The following is a 22407-nucleotide window of genomic DNA, read 5'->3' as shown; positions in this document are numbered from 1 at the left end:
AGGCGAGGCTCCTCTTTAGCATTCGGAGAACAGGTAAATGGAACAGGCTAGCAAGTGCGCGTCAGCCTCATTACGTCAGTGAAAAGGTCCGTTAGCCATCAATAACGTCATTTGTATAACGGTTGTAATTTGTACTGGCATTTAAAAGTTAAACTTTACTTACATTTACTACGGTTATAACTAATGTTTGGTAACGTAAATACTTACACTTGAAAGCATATTGCCCCGTTAACACTCCGCCAACGTCCGATATTTTGTATTTTTTTAACAAGATAGCAAAGCTGCGCGCAGAGGATTGTGGGTGATTTGAGAACGCTAAGTGCGCGAAGTCTACTCGTATGCATCCTTTCCTGTATATGGCATATCTTTCGAACGAAGGACTCAGACCTTGGTTGAAATTCCGAGGATCCTCGACATTGGAACAGCCCTTCGACGGACGTCGATGACGTAGCATCCTCGGAATTCTGGCTTCCGAGGATCCTTCCTTGACATTGAGAAACGCCTACAGTATGTAATTTTTGCCGCTAGAACAAAGGCGTAGCTTTTGAATCAAAAACCTGATGGGTTTTGGTTTCCTTGCCACTGTTGCCTCTGGCTTGGCGTGCTCAGTTGGGGACACTAATTTTTTTTTAAAAATTCAACTAAATATCCAAATACTAAATTAACCATATAAACTAAATTACTGATCTAATTACTGATCTAAAGCCCACACTGTCATTGTATGATAATTGAAATGAACTGATGACATCACCGTTTTCTCCAGAATGGCTATACGGCTGAATAAAATTATGTTGCATTATTTTCCTGTTTAACACTGTAAAGCTGCTTTGAAACAATCTGCATTGTTAAAAGCGCTATATAAATAAGGTTGACTTGACTTGACTTGACTAGCTTGATGACACCGTTAATGAGTGTGGAATCATGGGAGTTGTAGTCTTGACTCTTCACATCCGCAGCCGATGGAAAGGAATCCAACGGACTCAGAAATCATGTTCATGAATGAGCGAATGTATTACAGTTTTATTAACCTTACAGTGGTATTAAGCAGGACGTGCCGAGAGCCCTTGTGAGCGAATGCTAATGAGAGATACCTGCGTGAAACACAGATCTCTGAGCTTTTATTATGTTTATGCTGCAGTCGGCCGCTTCCGCTCTTCCGCTCCGTTGCATATTTGGGGTAATGCAGTGCTGTTTTACATGGTTAAAATAATCATACTAAATATATTTGAGTGTGTTGAAAGTTATGTTATAATGTTACTCTGCGTTCGCTCTGTGACTGTTATGAGAGATTTGTTGCACTTTGCTGTAATCTAGATCGATATTAGAATATCATATTATTAAAAACAGTCAAAAACAAACTAAATGAATGTTGCTAAATTACATGCAATTAATTGAAAAATATATTGTATGATGGAGAAAGCTCTCTCTGATTATGCTATGTTAGCCACTTGACAAAATAGCATTGTCTCAGAGGCATGCTAAAAATGTTGCTAGTGGTGAATTAAGAAATAAATAAGCTTTCCATTTATGTATGGTTTGTTAGGATATGACAATATTTGGCCGAGATACAACTATTTGAAAATCTGGAATATGAGGGTGCAAAAAATCTAAATATTGAGAAAATGGCCTATAAAGTTGTCCAAATGAAGTCCTTAGCAAGGCATATTACTAATAATAATACATACATTTACAAAATATCTTCATGGAACATGATTTTTGGCATAATTTTGGATCATTTTGACCCAAAAAAAATACAATAAATGTATTGTTGGCTATTGCCACAAATATACCCGTGCAACTTATGAATGGTTTGGTGGTCCAGGATCACATATACACTACCATAAAAAAATGGGGGTGTTCAAAAAAAATTGTTTTTTGAGAGAAATATCTCATCCTCAACAAGCATTTATTTGATCAAAAATACAGTAAAAAAACATAATATATTCTAAATGTCATTTATTCTTCTGATGGCAAGAATTCCATTGCTATTCTCAAGACTCAAAAGTATAAACTTTCCCATTACTATCAAAGTACATGCTTAAGTTTGCAAGAATGCGAATTGAGCTGAAGTCTTGTTCAAGTCGAATTTTCCATCCACTGAAAAACAATCTTACCTGTTCAACTTAATAAGGCTCATCAGCAAATACACCTATATATACTGTATGTAGCTTCTGCCTGTTTTTCTCGTGTCCCTGCTCACTCTCATTATGCAAGCCAATCCCCTTTTAATCTGCACCATATGGGAAGAATGCTGACTAATTTGAAGCGATATGTAACAGACATTTGTGTTGTGTATGATGTTAAATCTTTAGGGTGTGAGACATAGCAGTGGGAATGCTGTGGCCTGCCCCTTTCATGCTCTATGTTTGGGGTTGGATCTCTATGTGGCGGCTCGGCAGCTGTGGATCAGAGCAGGATGTATGAAAAGTGACAGGGAAATTAGACAACAGCCCCTCTGACACAAAGCGCAGCCAGAACACGACTGCAGGGTGAATCGGGCTGCAGGCTTTCCTTTTTTCCAGGGCCGCAGCAGTGAAACGGTGTCACCCAGAAATGTCTAAGGATGTTCTGAGGAGATGAAGGTTGTTTTAAGGACGATAGCCAAGTTCAGCTCGCTATTCTGCGTTTCTGGCTACACAGAGAGCTGACGTTCATACGGACATTATTAGCCTGCTGGGTAGGTCTGACCCAGTGGGTTAGTCACTTAGTGCCTTGGCTTATCATGATCTAAATGTAATCTTTTGTGCCCTCTCAGTCTTTTATATAATTTCTGACTTCAGTGTCTTTCTGTAGTATTATAATGAGACAGAGAACTATTAGAATGCTGTTTTTAAAGGAATAGTTCATGACAAAATAAACATTCTGGACCTGTGTTTTGCATTTTGGTCGATCAGATCATAAGTACACAAGGGAGACACATTCCCGTTTGCACCTGGTGTTTTAATCCGTCTCTTTTGTCCACTTTCAACCACTTCTGTCCTGATTTCTTTAAGGGGAGGGTCTATGGGCGGGTAAATGTATGGGCTTTTTCAGATCTTTCGATCTAACGGACGAAAGAAGCTCACGCGATTTACATATAAACGCAAGCGGAGATGACGGAAAAACACACAGCAGCTTTCGTTTCTGCTCTGAAAGCCACAAGACCATGCCGAACGCAGTGTGTTAGAAATCAGGAATGGTGAGACAACATTCAAACCAAACTTAGGTCTTCAGGCGACAAAGTTTAAATCCTGTCTAGCTAGCTTGCGCGATTCCCATAATGTTTGCGCTTTGGGTCAGTAGACGGAGAGCAGGCGGTCTTTTGTGGCTGTTCGAACGCATTCGACCACATGAGCGTTTACACTACGAAAGCAATCCGGTCAAATGAGTTTTCGACTACCTCTGGAAGTGGTCGAAAGTGGACAAGCTCAAAACTTTTTAGACGGCCCGTTTACACCTGTATTTAGCGACATCCACTTGTGATCCGATCCTGAAACACTTAATACCAGGTGTAAACTGGGCCTCTGTCATCATTTACTCAATCTCACATCATTGAAAACCTGTATAACTTTCGTTCTTCCATGGAACACAAAAGAAGATATATTGGAGAATGTTATGTCTATACAAATAAATGTTTATGTCTACAATGTAAGTCCTTTTTGTGTTTTGAAGAAAGAAAGACATACAGGTTTGGAACCACACGAGGTGAGTAAATGATGACAGTATTTTCACCGAACTATCCCTTTAAATCACGAGGCATGTAGAACCAGTGACATTATTGGCATTAAATCCAATGTAATGCATCTTGAAGCGGCAAGTCTGAATATGTGCAAGAGAGAATTGATTTGAGATCTATAGGGGAGGGCAACATTTTCAGCATATAACAAATTCAGTCTGTACCTCACACGAAAGTATCATATGGCTACTTTATGAACTACAATAGGACAAAAATATTGACATATTGTTTTTATTTTGGCCCTTTTTGAAGAGATACAGAACTTCAACAATATTATTGGTTTGACTAGATGAAATAAAGTAATGTAATAAACGATGAGCTTTACAACAGAACTAAATCAACACTGAACTGACTTCAGCTGAACAATGACACTATTTTCTTTTCGAAAAACTGCTTTGAAACAATCTGTATTGTATGAAGCGCTATATAAATAAAAATTGACTTGTAAAGTTTTTTTGACTGAATGAGACATTTAGTACATGAACAAATTAGAATGGGAATTACCGATTCATGGATGAATCATGTTGCTTTGATTTTTCTGCCAATTTTCCTTTTCCTTTTTTTGCCTTGTTCATGTCTTCAGCATCCGTTGAAGTTATAGTTAAATGTCCCCTTTTAGCATATGTTCTTGCCCTCGTTCTCATCGGTGCAGCCTAAAACATGAAGAGAGCCCAGACATTTCCCACATGACATTGCAGTCAAATTCTGCCTGAATTATATATCCCCTCTCAGAACATTGGACAGAACATATTCTGGTGTCATTTAGTTTGCGGCAACTGCTGTCTGATTTTCTATAGAAATTGAGTGCAGGGGTGCCAGAGCTCTGGGTCCAACTTTACTGTTGCCTGTGGTATTGAAAAGAAATCCTTGGAGATGTGTGAGGTATGTTACAGATGGAGAGAGTGAGAAAGAGTGAGCGAGAGAGAGAGAACAAGACTGTTGCAGAGATTGAATAGTAGACATTATCAGCTGAGCACAGGGGCTGAGAGGCGGCAATGTGATGTTGTTCCTGCCGGTGTCTTCCCTTCTTAGCTGGTCTCTCGCTTAATCTGGAGCCTGGGCATTCTTTCCTGGACAATATAATCAGAAGAATGAGCCAAACAGAGACATGGAGGAGAGAAACTGAGAAGGAAGTGTGAGGGAGAGGAAGAGAAGGGCAATGAAAGAGAGAAAGAGACATGGAATTGGAGAGACGGAGCGTAGGCAGTCAGGAGTGCTCAGGTGTGGGGATTAAGCTATCCGAGGAATCGCTTCGATCTGCTGCGGATATATCAGAAGAGGGGCGCTCAATCTACCAACCTCAAATAGCACAACTTGGAGAACTAATGGATTCATGATGAGCTGTCAAACTTCACATTCAATCTGGTGGACGCTTGTTTAAGAGAACTGGACACTTAGGGGTCCTCAGGCCCTCTAAATGATGGACAGGTGAGAAATAAGTCATCTTTTTCTCTAGCCTCACTGGACAGAAATGTCCCACTAGTGCTGTTTGCTAAGCTGAGCATTACTATGCAGTTTTCTCAAATCATACAATCAGATAATACAATTATCTTACATTTTTGTCCGGCAATTACTTTGCATTCAATCCACTGTTGTGTTTAGCATGCTATTGCTAGCTAAATAGTTAATTTTAAAGAGATTTGTTTGTAGCTACTTTGGTGTATAGTATTATTAAGACTTACTTCAGTTAGTCCTCTAAGGAAACAGGTTTTTGCATAGTAATGCCCTGGTAACCACCTGGGATACCCCAGCAATGCCATAGCAACATTATGTTGCTTAAATGATCAATTACTGTGCTACAATAATAATAATATAGTAATAATAAATTGCATGCAATTGCAAAAGATTAGTTTGACTTACTGTGGCACGTCTTAATTTTATTGGGACTTAAGGCCTATTCGGTTGGTAACTATAACACAACTATAACCATAATGACACAGAGGATGCCTGTAGTCTTTTGCAACTATATGGCAATACCCTGGCAACCACCCTAATAATGCCATAACAATGTGTTGACAACCAGAAGACCATAGCAACTGTATGGCTATGGCCTGGCAATAACCCAGAACACCCTAGCAACATGATGACAACCAGAACCATAGCAATGTGCTGACAACCAGAAGACCATAGCAACTCTATGGCAACCACCTATAACACCCTAGCAATGCCATAGCAATGTGGCAATACCCTGGCAACCACCCAGAACACTCTAGCCACACCATACCAACTTGCTGACAATCAGAAGCATAGCAATGTACTGACAACCAAAAGACTATAGCTACTATATGGCAATGCCCTTGCAACCACCCAAAACACCCTAGCAGTGCCATAGCAATGTGCTGACATCTAGAAGACCATAGCAACTGTATGGCAATGCCCTGGTAACCACCCAGGACACCCTAGCAACGTGCTGGCAACTAGAAGCATAGCAGTGTGCTGACAACCCGAAAGACTATAGCAACTGGTAATGCCCTGAAACCACCTAGAACAGCATAGCATCATTGTGATTATATTTTTGACTTTAATGGCTAGGCAATTTTATTTTGTTTTTATGTGTTATGTTATGTGCTTATATGGCAGTTAAGATGGCTTAAGATGTATGTATGTTGTACTTTTGTGGAGATGATGATGAGGAGCAGAGATGTTGTCTGTTTTCTGAATCGGAGTGTTCCTCTACGAAGCTATTTAAAGACATCTCATTAACGCCTCTGCAAAATAACACATTCACATCTTTGGTTCGAGCCAATTCAAGCAAAGTGTCCACTTTATTTTCATCCAATTTCCCTCTTTAGGTGGCTTTTAACACAAATCATTTTCATCTATTCTTTTCAGGCCTTTCTCAGGCAGGTAACAATGAACGGTACACTGTTTATGTAGGACAATAGGGCTCAAATTAGCATATGGTGGAGACGAAAGTTTGCGTCAAACACTTTGCTTGTCAGCTCATTAAGGTCAGTGTGTTCGTTAAAAGTGTGTGAGAGAGAGAAAACTCTTTTTCTGACATTAATGAGTGTCACAATAATTACCTCACTTTGCACTTCACACAAAGCCTTGGAGCTCAGCCGTGTACTTTCGTCACAACCCTTTGGGGGTTACGCACGAGTTTTACACACAAACAAACATTCCCCAGACAATGTATCCAGGTGATAATTTGTCTCATTTCTGAAGAAGTTTGCTCTTTCCGTTGGCGTCCAAAGTGCTGATGATTTCATAGCTTGCAGGGTAACTGTATCTCCAGACCTGATTTACACAAACACTGAGTGTTATTATTACTTCCAGCTATATTTTCACCATCTCTTATCTGCCAGGGTGTTTATTATTTTTACCTCAATTTTTCCCCTTACAGTAACCACTTCTCTCCTCTCCTCTCAACAGAAATTTGATCCGTTCGCAAAATATTTTCTTTGCTTTATCAAATAGCAGGTCTGAGCCACAGCGCTGGAGTTCTTCTCCGATAAGCCAGAGGCTGAAGGTGTATTTCTATATGATGTGAAGTTATTTTAGTGCCGGGGGACCTGGGATACCTTAAATGTCTGTACCGTGAGCTATGTTTCTCTTCTGCCTGTCTCTTTGACCTAGAATAGATTTGCACATTTTGGCGAAGATGGAGACCTTCAAAATGAATGATTGTGCCTCAAGGTTCTGTAATACTACTACAAAGTGAACAAACTGGCACTTTCCTTTTACTAATCTGAGAAAATAAGACATCCTCTGGATCCTTTGGGTCTCAAGTTTGAGATGCCTTGAGATGGACGTCTGTGTTGAGGTTTGGTGTGTAGAACTGCCCTGTCATATTGTCTTTAATGTTTTTTACCTTACTTGCTCTACAAATCACTGCCAGACGCACCACCAAGACCTTTTAAACATGCACTCAAACAGCCTAATTGTATTCCCTGCTGAAAAAACCTGCTTGGACCAGCATGAATTTCAAGGCAAATGGACCCCATTATGAAAATATTTGTGCCCTGAGGAGACTCTAAACCATTTGGAGTTGGAAACACATTTGTCTATCTATCTACCAATTCTTTAGAGGCAAGCAATCATAATTCTTGAGATATCTTCCTTTAAACATGGCTTCTCAGATAAGATATTTTTGGCCTGGGACGAATAAATATATTTAGGGGCTGAAAAACATCTCGGCAAGAAATATTTTACCTACCTTTTTTTTTGGTCCTCAACTACAAATAAGACAATTTTTGCTCCCCATGCCATATTTTCAGATCACCACTCTCTTCATCCCTGCAGCAAAACCCTCATGTGTTTTCATATTTCACCACTTGAGGTATTTCAGTTTTGTAAACTGCAATTTCAGCCTCCATCATCCGAACCCAGATCCATTGGGAGTCTAAATGAGGCTGTGATAAGCCTCTGCACAGATATGTTTGGTCAGGTGAAAATGCTGGACTGATCGATACTCTTCTAAGAGCCAAATGAAATGGTCTCTTAACAGGCTGCGAGACCACGGGTTGAATCAATCGACCCTCACTTCTCCCGCTCCCGAGTCAAAGCCAATCTCAATATCTCTTCAAACACTAAATACACAAGAATTCCACTTGATGTCCACAGGTACAGTCCTTGTGTGTCGAGGTGGATCAACTCATTTACTTTGGTTGCCACTGTGCATGTGATTTCTTGATGCACTGAGAACTGAGTTACAATCTGGACTCTATTTGTAAGTACAGTGTTGAGGTTTAATAATATAGGTGGTCAGTTTTATGGTTAAACAGATATCATTCTGAAATGTCTAATTCATCCACAACTTGAAAACAATTCAAATCTCATTTGCCCACTACCAGGAGAGGGGTTTGATTCCCCAAGGACAGTTGTCTATTGGATCTTAAGTCCAACGCCTTTCTATCCATTCATCCATCCGTCTGTCCGTCCGTCCATCCATCTATCCATCCATCCATCATTCATTAGCTGGATAAAATCGCACTGAAAGTGATTCCAACGATATCGTTTCTCTGTGCCGTTTATAGCTGTGGTGTGAACTCTGCTATTCTTTAATATTGAGAATGATTTTTAGAACTACATCTTTATCGTTATATCTTTATAGTTATCGTCCTTGGTGTGAACGGGCCTTTAGGTTTTATTTTAGAACAACAAACTAACTTTGAATACATAAAAATACACTTCTGTACTGTACTTTTCTTTCTTTCTCATTCTCTCTATGTTGTTCTCTCCTGAGTAAGTTCCCGCATGATATCCGTGAGCGCTCAGTAGTAAAAGAATGCTGGAAATGCTAATGTAATTGCGTTGAAGACCTTGCTGATTTCTCTTCTGATTAGCTGTGACGTGTTGTGCATGTATTGAGCAATTAACAATTCACAAATCTTCATCAGTGTGTTTTGAGATGGACACTTGAAATTTACTGAAAAACATAAACGCCTTTGCTTGATTGCTCACAAAATCAGTTTAGGTATGCATTGTTACATCTAAACGTTCCAAGCTGTATTTGATTTAAAATACAAAACACTTCATTGAGCAAACAAAAACTTGGAATCAATGTGAACAGTCGAGGGATCGCCGTGTTTGTACATACATACACATCTGCTTTAGTTTTAACTGCTTGTGTTTGTTTATCCACAGGGCTGCCCAGAAATTGAATCTATCTTCCAAGAAGAAGAAGCAGCGCCCTGCGCCCCCCGTGGCATGTGATCCACCCCTCTTTCCCACCAACTTCAGTGGCATCCTGCAGGTGTCTCCGCCCCCCGCTCCACCCTGCCTCTTACGGGCAGTGAACAAAGTCAAAGACACTCCCGGCATGGGCAAGGTAGGATCTGTAATAATATAGCAAAAGGTTTGCATTTAGCTCTAGTTATTTTATTCATTGTTACTCTTGTTGGTTGAGTGTTTTTTTTTTTTTTTTTACCAACATATGAATACTTTTGCAAGATAAACAGATTAATTTAAACACCTCATCAATGTAGAACAGGCTACTTCTTTGGCCAGAGGAGAACTCCTGGAAATTTGGCCCCCTGACTGAGCCTGGTTTCTCCCAAGGTTTTTTTCTCCATTCTGTTACCTGATGGAGTTTTGGTTCCTTGTCACCGTCGCCTTTGTCACCTTTGGCTTTTGGCTGGCTTAGTTGGGGTCTTGGGGACACTAAATATTCAACTATATTACTAATCTGCCTGCATTGACACTACATGAGAAACAAATAAATGGTTCGGCAAGTTATTTTAATTTTACATGCTGTATTTTAATCATTCTAAAGGTAAAACAGAACAGCTTATAGAAAACAAGTGTCAAATGAATCACTCAACTTTCACGGTTCACTAAACAAAAATATTTAGTTTGATACCATATAAATAAGTGATAGAAATGTATATTTTTCATCATTTTCAATTCAGATGTTGTTTTTTGGGTTTGTTCTTCACAATATAATTCCTTTGTTTTGTTTAGGCTACTTCCGTGTTATGAATCTGACTTGAATGGTAATAACAAATGCTTGACTTTTGGAGTTTTTAACCTTTAACATTAGGCTACCTATACCTCACAATTGTATATCAATATCTCATCCTGTGGACGAAATGTAGGTTGCCATACATTTTTACTTCATTGTCTGGTTTTCAATTGCTAACCTGCTACCAGGAGTGTGGTTTGAACCCACAAGGACATTTGTCCATTGGATCTTAAGCCTTAACCACTCGGCCATCCTGATCCTGTTTTGTCAAAGATACTCTCAGATATTGCATTTCTCATTAGAAATGCTCATATATTTATATATTGCTGTTTTGTCTATCAGTCTTTGTTCAAATTAGCCATCCACAATAAAGCTCTATTCGGACAGTAATTGTTTCTCATGGGGAGGTATGGTATTTTCAACATTTACAGGGATAGTCTGTGATTTTATTGCTGTCAGAATCCAGAATGTGTTTTTCCCCCCACCACCCAGCAAAATCCCCGGCCGAATTAGCTACTATTTTTTGACAAACATCAAAATTGTGTGGTAATTTAATTGCCATCCTAATCCACATATCTGACAAGAAGAGATCAATTCTAAATGTCTTCTTTAAATCCGTTTTGACCACTGCGGAACAATGTGCAATAACTTTGATCAATTATTGTGGCAGCAACAGGTATTCGATACAATTAAAACATATATATTATATACAATTATATACAATAAAAAATATAAACCAAACTTTTTTATGTTTAACTCATGTAAATAAGAGGCTGCGTTAGATTATTTCTGCTCATTTCTAATTTTTTAAATTACACATCATTTTGAGATGAAATGCCAGACAGAAAACCATTTCAAATATAGCACAACTGTCACCTAGCACAGATTTAAATAATCAAATAATAAATAGGATATAATTTTTCTGTAATTAAATTAAATATTAATTTATTCTTCTTATTCCAAGCATATGATGTTGTATTTACAGCTAACAACCATGTGAATGACCACGTTGAGTGGTGAATAAATGTTTTTTATCACTGAGGTGCCATGCAAATGTATTTTTACAGACGTCCACATGAGAAACAATTACCGTCCGAAGAGGGCTTAAGACAGCAGTAGTAGAGTTCTTCCATTACTGTTTATAGATTCTGCAGAATAGAAATCACTGCTTCTTTACCAGGAGTGGGGTTTGAACCCACGAGGACATTTGTCCATTGGATCTTAACGCCTTAACCACTCGGCCATCCTGGTCACTTCTGGTTGTTTTGATGTGATATTTGCAGACTCCTCATTGAGCCCTCATTTGTCTCCGGCACTGTTGGGTACGTTTCGGTGAGATGGGCAGGACTGGGGTGTTCACGCTGGAGCTATTTCTTTTGTGTATTGCTCAGAGCTCAAAGCTGAAATTGTTAACGGAAAACAAAGGGCCAAGGACATAATCAAATGAGCAACAGGAGTGAAGCAAAACAGACAGAAAATGTTCCTTTTTGTGTGAACTATTTCTTTAATATCATGTGCAAACTGGGCCAAAATTATGATACAGTAGAGTGTGAACTGAACAAAATAAAAGTGCCTTCAGTCTGAATTTTGTGACACAGGCATCAGAAAACAGAGCTGGCTGAGAAATGTAAGCATCAGATCTGTGCTTTGGCAGCATGTGAGAACATATTGGGCGGATGCGCAAGAGTTTTGCCTGCAGAATGCATGCAGAGATCACAGGTGAAAGTGTTCTGCTGCAGGATAGACAGTTGAGGAGCAGTTTAAGAAGCATGAACGCAGAAGAACGTAGACCTTTGATCTGACAATCTATGTTATTGTGTTTCTCATCTGACCTGGCTGGTCCACAGGTTAGTTTGTTAGTTGGTAGGTAAGTAGTCATTTAACAGATACTTTCCTACCTAAAGGAATATAATGTAATGATCCTAAATGTGAAGGTACAATGTAGCCCCAGTTCTGCATTATTTTTATAGATATCATTTATTATTATATTACCAGGAGTTGTCCTTTGGAGCTTAAGTCCAACACCTTAACCACTCGACCATCCTGGTCACTTTGTAATACTAAAAACCCCTTTGTTCTTCAGAATCACTTTGAGAGACTAGTTTGTTGGTAACCTAAATCACATACAGCAGCATTACTTTAATGTATATTAAAATTCACAATCATCTACCAGGAGCGGGGTTCGAACCCACGAGGACATTTGTCCATTGGATCTTAAGTCCAACGCCTTAACCACTTGGCCATGTTGTGATGCTAGCACTTTAAGAAACCAGTTTGTTATTAATGCAACCACATACAGATGCATTACTATATTCCATTTAAAATTCTCATCGATCTACCGGGAGTGTTTGAACCTCCTTTATTCCTTTTACAGGTTTTTCAGAACCGCTATGAGAAACTGGTTTGTTAGTAACATCTACTAAGAGTGGGGTTTGAACCCACATGGACATTTGTCCATTGGATCTTTAGTCCAACGCCTTAACCACTTGCCATTCCTGGTCGTTTTTTGACCTTTATTCCTTTTACAGGTACTTCAGAAACACTCTGAGAAACTGGTTTGTTGGTTATGTAACCACATATAACCGCATTACTACGAGGACATATGTCCATTGGATTTTGAGTACGACACCTTAACCCGTCGGCCATCCTGGCTACAATGTAAGGTTCTTTTTCCCAGACATTTTTCAATTGGCTGATTTTGCTAGTCTCATCTGTACGCTTCAGAATAGAACCCATTCAGTTGAATCACTTGTAAACCAGCATCATTATACAGTGCAAAAGCAATTTCAGTACCCTCAACCAAACATAATGGCAAGTCTTCAGCCCCCTGTCACTCTGTCTGTCTCTCTGTCCCGTCTTAACGGCCGCCTTCCTTTATCAATTTACATGCTCAGTCAGCACACCGTTCGCATCACTGATTTCTCTGTCAGTTTTTTGTTTTTCTATTTGAAACCACCCTAGTAAGCTCTTGCGCGGAAAGAATCCGTCAAACGCATGCATTGGTACGAGCGCTGACAGTGGAGAAGCCCCGCATGGTGAAAGTTGATCCTGATCTTCAGCGCATCGCAGGGAAACCAGCATATCTGACATTCCTCTCAGACATAAGAGGATGGGGGATATTCATCTGTGTTTGGACTCAGTCTGTGCTGATGTCTAGAGATGGCACCTCCCAAAAATCTCAGAGGCAATATGGCTGTGGAATGCGTCTCCTGTTAAGCAAAATGATGACTTTTGGGAGCAGATTGTGTGAGATATGTAATTAGCCACAAGGCGGGTTGTTATTGAGAACTCTTGGTGAGTCCACACAATCATCTCGCATTGGAACAGCTTGAGTTCATCTGTAAACAACACCCACATTTGGGCATGTTGTGCGGTGTGCTGGCGAACTAAATATGAACCTTTCTCCAGCCGACCGGAACATAACATAACATAGCAGGATGCAAATTCTGGCATTTGCAGCAGAAAAATGTCACCTTTCTCAAGGGACAGGGCTGCAACAGTGGCCTTTGGATAGGAGAACATTGTGAGATAAGATATTGATGGGTGTAGCTGCTCTATACGGCTGCTTTTGTGACACCCACAAGGGATCGATTTTGAGATAGACATGAGAAGACACAGATATATCATTCATATTTGCTCTGAATAGAACTAATTAAATAAAAACACTATCTTAAAATGTGCTTTGAGCTCATGCAAATTTACATGTGACATTTTTCTACTACGATGATGTGAATATAGGAATTCATTCTAAATATGTGTGTGAATGATGTCACACTTTCATCTCTAGCCTGGCAGTTTCGGCTCAATTCACACAGATATCGTGATTCGCACCATCAGGGATGTGGCTTCCAGAGTGAGTTTTATGACTATGTGACGAGATTAAATACCAAAGGCATCGCCATTATCTGCCTAATGATAAAGCTATTAGTGGTGACTTTCGAACACTTCTAGAAGCTCCTGAGTAAATTTGTGTGTATCCATCAAAAAAAAAAAGAAGCTGTTCATGTAATGTTTCTGGTTGTTTATAGGAAGTTTGGCAGATTCATCAATCATCTAGCCAGTGTATCTGACTTTGAAAAAAAAATCACATTCAGTGGCTAATAAAAATTGTAACCGCACTTTTCTAAAATCGAGGTGTTAAAGAAAACACCCAACAGGCATCATGGATTCAATAGTCTTAAATATTCATCCCGATATGCCTGTAATAGTTTAACACATCATTTTACACTGCAAATGTCTTTTAATTAATCTTTGTAGACCCTGCCTGGAAGACAACAGATGAAAGAGTGATATAAAGACTTATTCTGCTGTTATCTATCTATGGACATATCAACTTCAGGCTTAGTGATTCTATCCAAGAGGGGATCTTAGCCCACTTTAAAATATGAAGCTTGCCTTCTCTGTACGGCTACAAGCACACATAAGTGGCTGGATAAGATCTGTGCATCACAGGTCCATACTTCAAATGCCACGATATAAATCAAATCAATCGTTGAAACGAAAGGTGTTCAACTGACATTTCATTGTGACATCTTTATAAACCTCTCCTGTAAATATCAGGGAATAAAGTAAAGCATATGTAGAAACAAAATAAATATAATAAGTAATTCTAGCCTTTCAAGCCTCAGAAGGACTGGGCTTACTAGGATGTTCGTCCATGGGCGTGCTGGTCTGAAAACGAGGTGTGTTCAGGCGCATTGTTGCTGCGTTGCTATTTTGAGGCAACTGAAACGACTGCACCGTTGACCAACAAAAACCTGGTCTAAAGTCAATAATAGCGCAGTATTTTTAGTGTTATTTAAAGGGCGCGTTAGTAATATGCGCCTATAGGCAGGTGCACAATGCGTGTACACTCTGCTTATTACACACACAGGGAAGTGCAGCAACACACAAACATTTTTAAATATATAAAAAAAAAAGAATTCCTCTCTGGAGAAGCGGTCAGTCTTTCCGCTAGCAAATTCCACTATATAAATAGCGAATCCGCCATGGTGCAGGCGCAAGTGGCTTTTAAAGGGAATGGGAGATGAGACTCTGATTGGTTTATTGCACTTTACGCCCAAAACACACTCATGACTCATTAAGAGACTAAGTACAACCCTTTTAGACCATGCCTGGCGCGCCGACGGCTTTTCGGACACGCCCTTAGTGCACCTGCGCCATGCGCTTCAGACCATGTGCTCAGATTGTTGAAATAGGGCCCTAAATGTTTAGATGTAATGATCTAGTAGCTATGTGAGTATGTGGGTTTGGCTCCTGTTCCAGTGTTCTTAAAGACCTTCAATAACCCAGAAGAGAGCATCTCCTTTAATTAGTCGTGTTGCTCTATCCAAACTGCTCTCACCCACAAAAGCCTTGAGAGCTCATAGGGATACCACCTCCTCCGCCGGCATCCTGCTGCATATGCTGGCTAATGAGCCCCCCTGCCATGATCTTATCCCTGCTTCTGGAAATCAGAGGCTCAATGCATGCAATGGGTTGCAAATCACCAAACAGAAGAAATTCTATTTGTGGTAATGGGCTTAGAGATGCTGGACGTGACTAAACAAACCTGGAAGGATTGGTTATATGGAACAGAAAACGACAAGACTCTTTGTAGTGCAAGGACTGTGGGTGTAGAATAGGGTTTCATTAAATTCTGTCTGCCAACACGTTATTAAATCTGAGCCGGTTTGAAGCTATTGGTTGAGACTTATCACTGTGGCTCAGAGGGGAGCTTTAGCTCAAAAGTAGACTCTATAAACTTACTGTATATCTATAGCTCCTGATGTACCATTGCTAGAAATGCTGCCACATCTCTGGTGGATTAGGGGGATGTACAGGCGCCAATAGATGAAATGACAGTATCATTACAGCGTCAAAGGTCAGCTGCATTCCTTTTTCCCCAGACTACAAAAGAGCTGTCCTGATTTGTGCGCAGATATTCAGCAGGTTAGTAGAGAAGTGTTGTGTGTGATGTCTTCTCAACAATTCACCTCATGCATAATTCAGGTGGAATATGCAAAAACTGTAGGCAGGGTTCTTTTTGCTATTAAATAACACCAGGATGAAATATTTAACACGCCGTAATGACATTCCTGGAAGTCTGTTCCCAGGAAAGGCAAAAAGATGTACAGTTTTTACTTGTTCTTTGATTTTTTCCTTGAGAAATGACCTGGCAATCTTATGTCTTCTTTATGCCCGGTACACACTGTACAGCTTTTTCCCAGATGAAAGATGACCAATCGTGACGATTTCTGTGGTCGTGGCTCCTAAATGGTGGTCCTTCAATCAAAAGTCAGATTTTATTACTGAGTTTAATTTTGTTATTGCATGTCAAAACATTTGTTGTTGTTTTTAGTTATGGAATTGTAGGATGTTAAAATTAAATAGTTGATATTTAAATGACACTTATTGATTATCGCACTGCCATAAAAGTCTCTTCTTTTTTTTCTTCTTGTGTTTCCTAAAAGGCATATTTAGAAATAGTTATTGTGTTGCATCAAAATACACAAATTATAATCATATAATTATACATTATTTTGTGTATTATTATTATTAATATAATTTCTAAACAAAATCAACTCATACACATCATCTTTGAGGTTTAAATAATGTAAAATACAAAATAAATGTAAATTGAAATATTATTTTCAGTAAGGAAATGAAAGAGCAACAGCTATAGAGTCATTTTAGGTTTTGGTCTGATTTAAGAATTGGAAATGGTAATTTAACGTATTGATCTCAGCGGAATCCACTTGAACTATTATAGGATTATTTCTCCTTTCCAGAAGTAATTACAGGTAAATCTCCTCTAAATATGTTTTTTGATGGCTCTCAAATCTATTATTGATCCTTAAATTAGAAAAATAGGTCTTGAGAGATACGTAAAAAAAAAATAAAAAAAAAATTTGTATATATTATCAAACAATCATTTAAAGACGAACCAATAAATACAATGCAACAAATAAGAACAAATAGATGCCTGACTGACTCTGATACTCTAGAGAAGCAATTTCTCTTGCGTTATCAAAATGTCTATCAATGTAGTGATGATGGTATTATAGTTGCTAATCCATACGCCGTCGAGATTGGATTTCTACGGTAATTATGTCTGTTGCTTTGAATTTGGCTTTGCATTGAGAAGACAAAATGAACTGCGGTACTGTTCTAGGGTCAGAAAAGTCTGTTGTTTGAATATGTGCTTAACTTGAAATTTAATCTTGAATGCTTTGATTTCAATAATTACATTTCATAGCATGACAGATGCTATAACTGCCCCTTGGGCTGCTCTTTGACCACAATGCTATAACAAGCAAGGGCTCAGAAAGAAAGCGTGTTAGTCACAGTTTATAGAGAACCAGGGAGCGTTTCCTTTTTGGAGGCATTTATAAATGGGATTGTACATTCAATATGTCAGCTGTTTGTTTAGCATAGCAAATATGTATAGTCAAGTTATTTGTTGGTAAGTTTTTAGCCTAAAAGGAAACAATATACCTTGATCAGGCATAACACTATGTGAAGTGAATAACACTGATTATCTCCATCACGGCACCTGTTAGTGGGTGGGATATATTAAGCAGCAAGTGAACATTTGGTCCTCAAAGTTGATGTGTTAGAAGCAGGAAAATGGGCAAGCCTAAGGATTTGAGCAAGTTTGACAAGGGCCAAATTGGGATGGCTAGATGACTGGGTCATAGCATCTCCAAAACTGCAGCTTTTGGGGGGTGTTCCTGGTCTGCAGTGGTCAGTATCTATCAAAAGTGGACCAAGAAAGGAACATTGGTGAACCGGCGACAGGGTCATGGGCGGCCAAGGCTCATTGATGCACGTGGTTCCAATTAAACAGACGAGCTACTGTAGCTCAAATTGCTCAAGAAGTTAATGTTGGTTCTGTTGAAAGGTGTCAGAATACACAGTGCATGGCAGTTTGTTGGTATGGGGCTGCAGACCAGTCAGGGTGCCCATGCTGACCCCCGTCCACCACCGAAAGCACCAACAGTGGGCACGTGAGCATCAGAACTGGACCATGGAGCAATGGAAGAAGGTGGCCTGGTCTGATGAATCACATTTTCTTTTACATCACTTGGATGGCCGGGTGCAGGTGCAAGTGCATGTGTGTCGCTTACCTGGGGAACACATGGCACCAGGATGCACTATGGGAAGAAGGCAAACCGCCGGAGGCAGTGTGATGCTTTGGGCAATGTTCTGCTGGGAAACCTTGGGTCCTGCCATCCATGTGGATGTTACTTTGACAAGTATCACCTACGCAGTGTTGCAAACCATGTCCAACCTTTCATGAAAACTGTATTCCCTGGTGGCTGTGAATAATGCGCCCTGCCACAAAGCAAAAATGGTTTAGGAATGGCTTGAGGAGCACAACAACGAGTTTGTGGTGGAGCACAACAACGAGGTGTTGACTTGGCCTCCAAATTCCCCAGATCTCAATCCAATCGAGCATCTGTCCGATTCATGGAAGCCCCACCTCACAACTTACAGGACTTAAAGGATCTTCTGATAACATCGTGGTGCCAGATACCAAAGCACACCTGCAGGGGTCTAGTCCATGCCTCAATGGGTCAGGGCTGTTTTGGCACCAAAAGGGGGATGAACACAATATTCATAATAGTTCATAATGTTATGCCTGATAGGTGCCTGATATATATATATATATATATATATATATATATATATATATATATATATATATATATATATATATATATATATATATATATATATATATATATATATATATATATATATATATATATATATATATATATATATATATATATACCTGATATATAACTTTTGATCAAATAAATGCATCCTTGGTGTCCTGAATATCTGTGTTATGAGTCAGGCATGTATAACCATTGTGTCTAGACATTAGATGGGATTTCAGTGTCACACTGAGTTTGAGTTGGATTGAAACCCACAATTTATGTCCTGTCTTTATGCATGCCTCCAACAATCACTTGTGTGTTCTAGTCCACTAATCTGTAATTACATCCAGTCAATGATGTTTTTTTTTACTGAGCACATTTGCAAACAGGACATTAGTTATCTATCATATGCATGTATGTATGCGATACAGATATGGAAGGATACATCACAGATTCACAGGCTATATTAGATGATGTATTACATCATTTAAACTACATTTTCTCAAAGAACAAGTTAAAAGGTAAGAAGTAAATATTCAGCTATAGATCTATCTAATATTTAGTGAACGTGCAATCCATTTGTTCAGATGTATAATTTCACTTGACTATACACAACACTTTTTTGTAGACTGTCCACACTCTCATTGGATTCATATTCAAGCTCTATAATTTAGAGAAGCTTAGAGAAACTTCCAAGTTTCCAAAATGAAACTTCAGCAGAGGTTACTTGGCATACCTTTTCCTTAATCTTGCAACTGCATTTCGTAGCATTATTGAGATTTAAATGTTTGCCTGCTGTCTCCACACATTTGACTGTGAAATATTAAAGAGCTATGAATAACTCTCTAAATATCACACTGCATACACTTCTGTCAAAAACACGGGTTATGGTAAACATGTTAAAGTTTGAGGTTTTATAGTCACAAAAAGTTGTTCAAAACCACTTGAAAAAGAAATGTTCGAAAAGAATATGCGAACTTTCCTAAATCTGTCAACCGTTATCAGATCTGTAAACCTACCTAAAAAGCTTGTTCTCCCTCAAGCTAAATGTTTTATTCTCAAAAAACAATGGTTGTGTTGTTATTCACAGATAGGTTGCTGCTTTGAAACTTGACAATTTGATATGCATTACTGAGCAGATGCTGTTGTATTTCTGTGCAGGTTAAAGTGATGGTACGCGTATGTCCTTCATCGCCCGGCAGCACAGCAGAGTCCAGCTCTTTCCTGAAGGTCGATTCTCGTAAGAAGCAAGTGACCATCATGGACCCAGCAGCTAATTCTCAGCAGAATCAAACTCAGAAACGTGGCAGCTCCAACCAGGCTCCTCCAAAGATGTTCGCGTTTGATGCAGCCTTCTCCCATGATGCCTCTCAGGTGAGGGCTTGGCACTAGTTTTAAAGTTTGTGCTAACCGTTAAACATGCAGAGTGTAATTTCAGCCACTAGTGGCAGAATTGCGAAATAATTTCTTCCTTATACAAAGCAACAGAATGTTCTTAATACAGGGAAATACCTCTAGAGCAACCTGTCTTAAAAATAAAGATTCTTTATAGCGTTCAACTGTTCCCGTCCCCTTTTTCAGCAGCGCTGATTCCGGAAGTATTTTTTCCATAAATTTTTCCCTCAGGGTTTTTAAAACAGTCTTCATAAAGAGTTATAAGCCATGAACCAAACCAATCATCGACGAGGTGAATCATAACATTACAAACTTTGATTTGAAGCAAAAAAGTTTTTTAAAATTGGACAAAATGACAAATGTACTTGGCTTTAGTGAGGGAAAGAACAACAATCCCATGAAGCATTGCAAACAGCATAATTTAATTAAAAACGATGGAGAAATATATACAAATATTTAATGTGGCCGGAGCTTAAGAGCTATTTTGGCACGTGTTGCTTTTTTCGACTGTATCATGCATCAGCATCATGGATAATGTCGTTTTTCACAAGGGGTTCTGCTGTTATATATGATTATTTTCGAAAATAAGCTGAAATAAAGCGGGCTGACGGCTTCAACAGAAGCAAATACCATGGATTAACAACCTCATAGCTCACAGTAGGCCTGTCTTTAAAGGTTTGAAGCTTATTGTTCAAAATCAATTTCCCTATGAAGAAAATTAATGGAGTTTTTACTTCCGGAACCCAACTGTTGTACTCTATTGTTGCACTTTCCATTGCACAAAAGGTTCTTTATAGTAAACGCTACAAAAACACCCTTTTAGATCCTTTATCTGTGCCTCACAATGGTTAAGGTTAAAGGCAAAATGGCAGTTATGTCACCCTTCCTGGAATTTGAAATTTATAAGATTCCCAACCCAGATCTTAGACATAGACAAGTCACTGCTGCTATCTAGAAGATCTCTTGCACACACCAAAAAAAATCCTTAAAACAACTTTTTGTTTATAATAACATTTATTTATTAAGTACACAATTTTATCCAAAGTTAGATTAATTGAGAAGCAAAAAATACAATTTAAGTGAAGAATATACTGTACATTCTCTGAAAACAACATAATATCTTTCTGTTTCTCAAGTAAATTGGTCTTAAATATTTGTAAGATTTTTTTAATTGAAAACAAGTCAGAAAAAGACATTAAAATCCCTTAATTTAATTTAAGTCATGCAATTTCAGTTATTTTTGCGGAGCATGAATTTGATTGGCTGTTCACTGTTTCCTGGCAGGCAGAGGTTTGTGCTGGAACTGTGGCTGAAGTCATCCAGTCTGTGGTCAATGGAGCAGATGGCTGTGTATTTTGCTTTGGACACTCCAAACTTGGTAAGAGACAATTGAAAAATACGATATCTCTCTAACATATGAATCTATCACAAAGTGCTTCCATTGCCCCTTTCTAATATCTTGTAAGTGCCTTTTTAGACAGACATCTTTCTTGTCTTTGTAATGAATGTCAGAATGTTTCCATCTCCATCTCTCATATGTGTTTTATGTTCAGTAAATAACCATCCCCCAGCGTTCCCAACACCTCAACCGCTCACATCCTGTAAATTAGATGGAATTAGTTTCACGCACGCATGGCAGACTACAAGATGATCTCACCCTGTTTCGCTGTCACTGTCCATTGTTTTTTTTATGGAAGATTAGTGTAAAATTTCACCAGCCGTTTGCTTGGAAAACAATGGGAAAATGCAACTGTGGTTGCTGGTCAGTGATTTGATGACAGCGTGTAATTCCTCAGATTCCTCGTTTCCATTAACCTTTACTCGAAAACCAAAGACTGGCTCATACATCACTGGAAAAGCATTCCACAGTGATTTCATTGGTCAGCCGCCCAAAGCTAATTAACTAGCTGTAATAACCCAGACACTGGCCTGTTAGTGCTTTGAAAGTAATCACCTTGGACATTTGTCTTTACAGTGTGGCTGTATAAAACAAGAAACAAAAGAATCATGGAGAACTTGAGCTGTGTAACGACCCGACCCCAGGTCACCATTAGTGCTTTAGTGCATGAATACCTGAGATACAATCTTTAAAGATTTATCTGGCTTGAACATGCAGATTTGTTTTTGCTTTTAACCTTCAAATCAACCGGAGAGTAAAATAATAATCATACATAATACTCCACGACCTCTAGATCCTGTATGTCATGCTGGTTGTGAGTATGCAATATGATGAATATTAAAAC

At 39.0% G+C, this 22407-nt stretch overlaps 1 protein-coding gene across 3 annotated transcripts in view; it reads left to right on the top strand.

The window, feature by feature from the left end:
* Positions 1 to 22407, top strand: part of kif26ba (kinesin family member 26Ba) — a 140377-nt gene that overhangs the window by 94509 nt on the left and 23461 nt on the right. For all 3 annotated transcript variants that reach the window (XM_079832268.1, XM_079832269.1, XM_079832267.1), the window contains exons 5-7: positions 9305 to 9488; positions 19931 to 20143; positions 21449 to 21542. In XM_079832268.1, coding sequence (XP_079688394.1) covers positions 9305 to 9488; positions 19931 to 20143; positions 21449 to 21542 — 491 coding nt within the window. The remainder of the gene's footprint in view (positions 1 to 9304; positions 9489 to 19930; positions 20144 to 21448; positions 21543 to 22407) is intronic.

The sequence above is a fragment of the Gobio gobio genome (genome assembly GCF_949357685.1).
Source record: "Gobio gobio genome assembly, chromosome: 13".
In the NCBI taxonomy this organism is placed as follows: Eukaryota; Metazoa; Chordata; class Actinopteri; order Cypriniformes; family Gobionidae; genus Gobio; species Gobio gobio.
This window is presented reverse-complemented; position numbering and strand designations above follow the sequence as displayed.